The sequence below is a fragment of the Adelges cooleyi genome, unplaced genomic scaffold, assembly GCF_023614345.1.
Source record: "Adelges cooleyi isolate 19-005CV unplaced genomic scaffold, UGA_ACOO_1.1 ACOO_flye_CR_arks_rails_tigmint_CR_PRNA_651, whole genome shotgun sequence".
NCBI lineage: Eukaryota > Metazoa > Arthropoda > Insecta > Hemiptera > Adelgidae > Adelges > Adelges cooleyi.
The window spans coordinates 3,300,036-3,309,922 of record NW_026096352.1 but is presented as its reverse complement, the minus strand read 5'-3'; the positions used below and the strand labels follow the sequence as shown (position 1 = coordinate 3,309,922).

The window sequence follows — 9,887 nt, the reverse complement described above, 5'->3', positions numbered from 1 at the left end:
GTTAGAGCTGCTACCGCCAATGTAGCTTCCGCTGTCCGTGTCGCTATTGCCCGAGTTATCCGCGTCCCAGGCAGTAGAACCGTCGTCCTCGTCGCTGCCCTGGCTGCTGTTGTCCCAGGCTCCCTCGTCGTCGTTGAGCCAACGGATGGCCACGTACTCGTCCTTCACTTTCAGTGGGTCGTCCTTTAAAATCGGCATGTCGATTACAAATGTCGACAGTATGTAGTTGTAAAAGGTAAAGCAAAGTACAAATGTACGGTTATTGGTTTTTTTTCACCTTTTAATTAATACGAAATTGTTATAACTAATCGGTAACAGCGAAACGAACACTGAAATCTCTAGTCGGTGTAAGGGCCGGTTATATACTGAGAACGACGTCCCCTCATACAGTTACAGTAAACGCCGACACGTTATAGCATTAATTGCAACAGCGCCGCGTCACCACCTTTCGTGGATATACAGACACGGCGCTGCTGTGTGGAGTTGAGAAACGGCTTCTGCTCTGTCGTCAGACGGTGGCAGAAGTCACGCGGCAACTCTGGAAGGTTATTTATGGATATTCAATTAGCACAAGTCATTTTACATACAGGCACAAAACACCAGTGTTTTATGGCTTTGGTTGTTCAATTAAAATTACTTCTCAAGTGGTCTTACATAATATGACACCATGCGTCATTGTCCTATACCAAAAACAGGGCCGCTATTTAGTAACCGCATGTACCTAAGTGAAACGTCTTTACTCAAGCTACCTATTTGCCGCCACCTTAAAAGTTAAGAATGTAATTTTATATATATAGATAAGGAAAAAATGTAAAACCATTAGGTATAGTTGAAACCAAGCACAGTGCTAACCAGCATAGCCTATACCAGCCTAACTCATCCCAAGCTAGAATATTTTAAACCTGTAGAATTTATGCCGAATTCCGTCTTAACCAGTACAGTATAAACCAAGGACAGTTTAAGCCAGTGCAGTCCAAACTAATACATTATAAACCAAGCTCAATTATAAATTAGCATAATGGTTCATGAGGGGTATCAAATTTGAAAGTGATTTAATCACATTCAAACGCTTCGAAAAACGCTGTATATACTATATTATAGTATAACCCAGTACAGTATAAACTAAGTACAGCCTAATTTAGGGGTCATTTTTTTGTACACATATTATAGGTAATGTTAGGTTTATCGTCAGACTAATTTCCGGCTCTTAAATCCCATTATAAAAAAATTTAAAAATGGCAAGCCTTACGGGGAGGCGCAGGGTTATTGACATTTGGATTTGAGGCTATTTGAGGATATGAGCATGCCTAATGAGTATTGGATAAAATGTTTGACTCGACCGACCATTTTTCGCTAAGTTATAGCATGTTAAGTTGACAGTTGAAGAACCGGCAAATTCAGTTTGGGTGTATGCCAGGAAAATCAACTATGGAACCAATATTTTGTATAAGGCAGATTGTGGATAAATATAGGAAATGTATGAAGGGGCAAGTACAAGAGTAAAGAGTGTGTGTGGAGAAGCGGAAAATGTTGATGTAAGATTGGTTGTGCATCAAGGTTCAGCGTTGAGTACTTACTTGTTCTTTGAGTAAAGAACAATAATATGATAGATATATAGGGGGATGTGTATGATGTTTGAGGATGATGTAGAGTTAGTGGGGGAAAGTCCGGAAGAATTGGGTGAGAGACTTGAAGACTGGAGAGAAGCGCTTGAAGGGAAAGGACTGAGGATTAGTATGAGTAAATCGGAGGCAACCGTGTTTCATTTTGGAAAAAGTTATAGGACAAGAAAGGTAATCCAGATGGGTGATGTTAAGGTGTGTGAGATTGATAGGTTCAAGTACTTATGATCAGTACAATAAATGGTGGGTATGGGGAGGACATAAAAATAGGATTGTGGATGGATGAAGTGGCGGAGGGGGGTGTAAGGTGTTTTATGTGACAGGAGGATGCCTATAAGATTGAAAGGTAAATTTTATAGGACGGTAGTGATGCTAGCATTGTTATATGGGTCGGAATGTTGGTCGGTAGACAAGGAAACTGAACAGAGAATAAGTGTAGTGGAGATCAGAATGCTACGTGAATGAGTGGAGTGACTACGGAGGATAGAATAAGAAATTAATACATAAGAGAGAATTTAGGAGTCGCATCAAATGTGGGGAAAATGAGAGAGAATAGACTGAGAAGGTTCGGTCATGTTATGAGGAGATGAGGCAAAGACAGTGAGAGTTGTTATGAAGATTAATGTAGAGGGAAAGAGAGAAAGGGGAAACCTGAAGAAAAGTCGGATAGACGAAATAGAGAGTGATATGAAGACAGCTGGGTTGATTGAACGAGATGTAGAATATTGAGCTTTATGGAGGTGTAGAACTAGGATGGTCGACCCCATGTAGCTAGGAGTGTAAGACGAAGATGAAGAAGAAGACATAAAAAATCATCATTGTAAATCCAATACTTTCATAACTCCGCGTCGAAGCTAAAACAAACGTACTTAAATTACATGAACGAAAAATAAATTGTTTTGGTATACGATTTACAGACAAATTAGAATTAAGATTGGACAGAAAATTAATGTTAATGTTAATAATACAAAAGAAACCATAGAGAGTAGTAAAAAAGTTTCTACGATTATTATTCAGTCAAAAATAGAGAATATGCTGTCAAAGATGCTATGAAAGTCCGAAAATAAATTAACTACCAAAAAAGATTACTAATAGTTACACATTACAGTTTAACCTTTTTATTAAAATTTTACAAAAAATGGCCTATATCCAAATCCTTAATAAATGGGGGTATGACGTTCTTTTAAGCTAATCTGTCTATCGTTCAGAGTTATTTTCTTTCTTGAAGATTGGCTAATAGAATAATTATTTTGTAGGTATATTTTACATTTCTAACAAAAAAAAAATACAAAAATAAAATAGAATGATTGTTACCTGTTACTTGAACGTTGAACTATTATGAAAATTTTTAAAACCGGTATTAATAATTCATATTGTTTACAACTTGCTGACCTTAATTTATGAAAATTATATGAATATTTGGCCATTCATATAAGGTTATTTTCCATATAATAATATTTATATATGTTTTTAATTTTTAAAGCCCTGATGATTAGTTGATGCAAAATGTACCATCATTGTTATAGCGAAGAAAAGTTAAAACCAAACAACGTACCCCGTCTAAGGAAAAATATGTATTTAATAAAAACAAACAAAATAATCACTAAGAGAAATTGGCCTGGATTATGGCCGAAAACTCTCCTATTATTACATGACCCATTTTAAGTCTTTGCAGACACAAATGGGTTTTTAATTACAGTTTTTCGATAGGAATTTGTCGTTCGCCTATTGTGTATATTTCCATCCACCCACAAAATTGATATAAATTATTATAGTATACAATACATACACACATTGTTGAGTACTACTTACACATAGCTTCCATTAGCAAATGCTAAATGTAACTATAAGTGTTGGTAAACAAATCAATGACGCCACGGCTGGCTTAGTTTCGTCCTGAATTATGATTAGTGTTTGTAGTTTGTAAGAGAACGCCCATAGAAAAATGTTGAGCCTTTCGCATAAACAATTTCATTTGGAGTACATGCTATTTTATCACTAACTTTTTATCATTTCATAAACATTACTACATAGTGTATAAAAAACTGTATGTGTGCATACAAACCTAAGTTTACTTATTTTTTCAAACAAAAAAAAAATCGTTGCTATTAATGAAATTTGTTTATTTTCATTTGTTCATTTTTCTATTTTTTCACCGTAAAAATGAATTTAACAATAAAACATAAGAAGTGTTGTTTTAAATGTTTAACATGAGGTGTAGGTATTACTCTAGCTATAAACCAATCATGAAATGGTTTGTATGACGTAAAAAAGCAGTTTTTTCAACAAATGTAACCGCTTTATTGAACTATATAATTTAATAAAAAAATATTGATATCAATGATAATCCTTATTAATATGGAAGTATAAAAGATACAATTTCGGCATTTACATAACCTTTTGTCTAAAGTGGCATATATGTTATTTCTCAAAAAATAAAATGTGTGTGGCTAAAAAAATATGTATTTCGATAATGAGAAAAGTCATAAATGAACATATCATCCATAAAAAACATTAAATACATATATTATGTCTATTTTTTTATTGATGCATTTAATTCATAATTCGTTTGAACAGGGTGCTATTTATTAAGGGGCAAAGGATAGGCAATATTTGACAAAAATTGATCTAATAGCTATTTTAAGTATGCTGACTAATTTAAAGGTGAAAAAATAGTTTTTCTAGTAACAGAACTTTTAAACTTTTTTCCCCCGAGTTAAAGCGAAATTTTAAATTAAAAAAATTACTCTAGTTTAAGTCATTTCCGACGTATCTATTGGACAGATATCAATTGTTTTTTTTATGTAAAGCTTACTATTTATTTTGTAGGAACTAAAAGGCTGATTTTATATTTAGCTTTTAGAAAATTAGATTTATTAGAAAAAACTATAAAATAGTAACAATATAAATGCTTATAAGTTATAACACAGCTTAAAACTAAAAAATCAACTTTTTAGCCTCAAAGAGATGTTTAACTTTATACTTCTCATAAAAGTGTTGAAATCAGCTCGGTAGCCAGAAGTGTCTTCGCATTTGTATAAAATTTAGCACTTTCTGTTTCCATTAGGCCTTTAGTGTTATAAATTATACATAGATATCAAAAATAGAGTATAGGTACTCTTTGATTATTTTTAAGGTTAAAGTTAAGTGTATATGATACCTTCTACTTTTGGTCGTTTAATAAATAGATTGCTACTAAGCATATTAACCTTCAGTTTCAATATAACAGGACAAATAATTGTTCACAATCGGTTAATAAAACTACTGGTGTAATCCAATTATCACAAAAAATATCCGAGTTTATAATTTTTATTATTGAGGTTCTAATAAAAAAAATGTGATACTTCCTCATAGTGTAGATTTTTAAAAAATTGTTTGGTAGTTACAATGCAATTTAGTTTAAAGTAACCCAACTTATATAGGAAACTATGTAAGAAATACTTGTAGTTAAAACCGGTTTTTAAATTTTGTGACTTGATGAGTGCTCGTGTGAAATTTTACACTATATCATTATTTTGAATAAAATAAACAAGCTCACTCTGAAAGTTTGCAAATTGCGGTTAAATAATAAACAAATTTTTATACATTATTTGTATAAATTAACAGTAAAATAATTAAATTTGCATACAATGAACAACATTTGTTTGTTTACTTTATTTTAGAATTCTAACGTTGGTATTACACATGAAATTATTATACTTGTTTTTATTCATAAAATCATACTTCATACACTAATTAGCTACTTCTTATTCTGTCCTCAATCCTTTATCCAATATTCAATGTAATGCATAGTCAATGTTAATGACGCATGTTTAAAACTCAATTCTGGTACTCAAAATCAAATTAGTATTAGGTCTTGTAGATTTATAAAATGTTAAAATTGATCATATTTCTCTAATTGATTATCAACTAAATTATAAGACTTCTAATTAACTTAGTATTTAGTAATTACTATTTACCCTGGTAACCATACGCTATTTATTCATTCTTGACTCTATTAATTATTATTTAACTGGAGTCACAGTTCGTTAATACTTGGAAAGAAATTAGAAAAATTATTATATAATTTTTTGTTTTTATTAAAGGAACATTTACAAAAAATACAATAAAAAATAATATACAACGAATAAAGAAATAGTCATAAACCCTTTTATTAGTAGCCATAGTTAAAAATGCATCCTACTTGTAAAATATTGCCTATCTTTTATCCCTTATTAAATTATATTTCTATAATAATATAATGTAAATTTTATCTTAAATTTAGATGATTGAGGATATTTTTTTCAACTTATAGCTTAAAAAGTACATTCAGTTAAAGTCTTTCATCTATAAACTATATTATTGTAGTGCAAACCCTGTATTATCGACGATAGTTCAAATCAGATATAAACCCTAAAACTATAATTGTCAAATTTATCTAGGTATCTATAATTATAATTCATTTTCCTCAAAACTAAAAACCTTATAAAACTAATAAAATTTTAGTTAAAAAAATATACTTAATGTTTACAAGAATTGACACCATGAACCGATAAATTTTCAACAAAAAAAAAATTAAACATAAATAAAATAACATAACTATAATATTATGCCAGAAAAATAAAATTGTATTTGATTTTATCACCATATCAACACCATGTATTATACAGTTTTTTAAACAACTACAAAAATTTAGTTTTTTAATTAGTTAATATTTTTAGATAATCCATTTTATATTATTCCTTGACAGATGTATTGTATCCGTACTTCTGTATTTCTAAAAAAAAAAAAAGTAAAATGTATAAAAGTACCATTATTGCTCAATGATTGGCAAGTTAGATTATGTAAATTATTAATCATGCTAATGATTTTTATTGATATTTTTTATCAAAAAAATGTCTTAAAAAACCGGGATCTACCTAGATAATTTATCACAATAGTAACTCATATTACAGCTATTCATCTTTAATAATCTCATGTATTCTACTTAATTTTCGTAAGATTTAACAAGGGTCAAATAACTATTCCAAATAAAGTGTTAGTATGTTCAGTTCAAAATTAAATTGATTACGGATGTTTTGTATCTATTCGAAAATAGCGTCTGAGCAAATAATAAAAAAACAGTGTCTCACCTTCAAAATAGTGATCTTTACTCAAAAAATGATGTATCCATGATGCTGGGTCGAAACATATGGCTCCACCGTAGTAGTCTGGCAATATGTTACGATTTATGTACTTATGCAACGAGCTTAAGTTGTTTCCATGGAAGTGTACCTGTTAATAATAGAACGTAATACGTACTTATAGTTGATTCATAGTAATTTGTCCCGTTTAAATGAACAAGCAGAATGTATAACCTACCCGGCAGCGTATCTTTTCTTTAAGAAAAGGTTTTATGATCGAATATACCGTGTAAATATAGAGTGGCTCGTTAATAAAATGAAACCCTTGAAATCTTAAAGGAAAATTCTCCTGTAACAATCAATAAACTCGAAACGGTTATATCATTAAACAAAAACCGTGTACAACAACAGTCATTTAACTACAATACTTTGTACATTGTTCAACTGATTATGAAGTCCTTGTTCTAATTTTAAATCCTCAAAAACCAGCCAAACGAACATCACGTATAATGGTTACTAATTACTTGGACAATTTCAGCGCCTTTCTTAGCATAGTACGGCGATAAGTATTTATGGTGTTTATGCCACTCAAATCCTGTTAAATCTGCAATTATCACAACTCCGGCTATTTGAGTCTCGGGTTCTTCAGATATGAGTTCAAACGTCATGTAGTTTATCTTAAATACATCGTCCATGCTGATATCAGGTAACGCTTTATCTATTAAATAATTTGTGTATTTCTTTATTAGACTCGATATTATTTAACTCATACATTTTTTTCCCCATTAATTTATTAAAAATATTAATATATGATGTTTTCACTCAATGTGTTCATGTGGTGTATGTATTCGTACATATTGTAGATATATTTTTTTTAATAAAAAAAAAACTTGCTTATTCGGAAAACGAATATTCTACGACCATGTTGATCCCTGTCAGGTAACATGAAGACGGCTCCTGTTTCTAAAAATAAATTTTTGGTCGACGGTCCCACATTTAAGTTATATAGTGTCGGATCTTTTTGTCTGGCTTTGTAATATCGCTGTAACTACAAAACAACGTTGTGAAGAAGCGTTATATTTTATTAGAGTGCTTTAATTAGATAAAAAAAACTAGACCAGTGAAATAAAAAATAGTAAAATATTATAGCACAACCATTACTAAAAATGAATACGAACAATATTTAATCGAACAAAACAAACATATAGTTGTTAAGATAAAACGGAATTAATAAACAATGAACAGATTTCGGTAGATTTTATTAAGGAAATTTAAGTACGTCTGAATGACTGAAACTGATGATGGTGATATAAACGATATGTTTGAGAAAAATAACAATAAATGAATAACATTTGAGTTACAGATCTAAATTATGTGGCACGAGCAAGATATGCATTCATTTTTGCACACAAAATAACTCTAAATAGATTGTGATGGAAATCGAAGAAGAAAATTATATTTAGTTAATAAATACAATGGAACTTATTTAAACTTTGTTAAAGAGAACGTCTGGTAGTTTCATTAAGAAATTGTTAAAGTTTTTGCGTTTCGTAGAACTTATGCAACAATAACATTTTTTTTTTTAAATAAATGTATTTACCGAGTGTTTTTTATTTACTTCTTTTTAAGTATAATATTTTATACCCTTGACCCTTACCAGATAAAATGCTTTGCTCGTATTGTATTTTCTTGCTCTTAAGAATTTTATCATAAATCCATCGTCCAATCTTGAATTTAGAGTAATGTCTTCTGTTGACAAAAAATACAAATGTAAATTACACTATTTGTTTATAATATTATGTTTTAATGTGACGACAAAAAAGTTCTTCAAGTAAAGGTTACATTTTGTTTGTAAGATTTACAGCAAAATCTTTAATACATAGTCAGGTAAAATGAGTTACAAATTACAAAATGTTATTTTAACACTGGGTATGGAAATAATAATCCTTTGTTGTACAAGGAATGTTATTGATTTGTCATTTAATTATTAAAACAATAAAAGAGTAAATGTTGAGAATATCTCGTTATAACTTAAGGATTTTATCATAATTATAAAAGTTGTAAATTCAAACGGTTTGCACTCTATTTACTTCAAAATCTAATCGTAATTATACTGTTTTATCAAAACAATATTATTTGTACTTACTTTTTATCAATTCTCGTAGTTGATTTATAGGGATTTGTAAATCCAAAGGTTCATTTATTTCTTTTTGAGCTCTTTGCTTCCACTCGTTTTGAATTTCAGCCATTGTAAAATGAAAGGCGTTTATGATTATTTAACAAATATACAATATTTCGTTTTTGAAAATAAATCCTACGCGTAGGATGGTATAAAAGTAATAGTATACTCCAAATTTGTACATGGACAGTGTAAACGTCAATGGTAAATAATATATATCTAGATATACTGAATAACAATAGGATATTGATAAAGATCAGAGAATACAAAAATTATTTTGCGCTGCGATGCACGACGTACTTAAAATAAATTGCCAAACATTAACATTGGTATTCATAGTCAAGGTAAAGCCTAATCGTGAAATCTGTGTACATACATAGGAGCACATTCATATTACTTTCTTTCCAATAAAGTTTAAACCTTTTTATTTTAAATCACTGTTTTCATGCATATTTACCAAGTAAATAATAAATATGCTTATAATAATACCGTATTTACAAGTATATAGATTAGGTGGATAGATATATTTCATAAATAACTTAATTTATTTTCTGTAAAAATATAATACATATCCTAATGGCCTCATAATATTTGTTCCGCTAATAAATGTAGCCGAATCTATAATAATTATATTAATATTCAATGTATGGTTAAACCATTTTAAGCGAATGTGGTGGTGAAAAACTGATTTAAAAGTACTACGTTTTTAAGTATTATCCGGGTGTCTTCCTGGATGTGGCACAAGCCTTTGACAGAGTTTGGCACATCGGCTTGCTGTATAAAATTTAATTATTCCTCCCTGCTCCCCTTTATTTACTAATTCAATCATATCTTGAAAATCATACCTTTAAAGTTCGTCATGGTAATGCCTTTTCCGCCCTCTTTCCTATATAAGCAGGAGTTCCTCAGGAAATTGATCTTTCTCCCGACCTTTAAAACATTTTCACTTCAGACATCCCTCACACCCAAAACACTAGTCTTGCC

General features: G+C 30.2%; 1 protein-coding gene across 1 annotated transcript; it reads right to left on the bottom strand.

Annotated features, from left to right (window-relative positions):
• Nucleotides 1–6,337: 6,337 nt before the first annotated feature.
• On the bottom strand, nt 6,338–8,973 carry LOC126844732 (clavesin-2-like). The gene is made up of 7 exons (XM_050583128.1): nt 8,871–8,973; nt 8,382–8,473; nt 7,619–7,772; nt 7,249–7,442; nt 6,963–7,073; nt 6,734–6,875; nt 6,338–6,378 (listed from the first exon to the last, which is right to left on the bottom strand). Exons 1-7 carry the CDS (start codon nt 8,971–8,973, stop codon nt 6,338–6,340), a joined length of 837 nt encoding a protein of 278 aa, XP_050439085.1.
• Between the last annotated feature and the right edge of the window lie 914 nt (nt 8,974–9,887).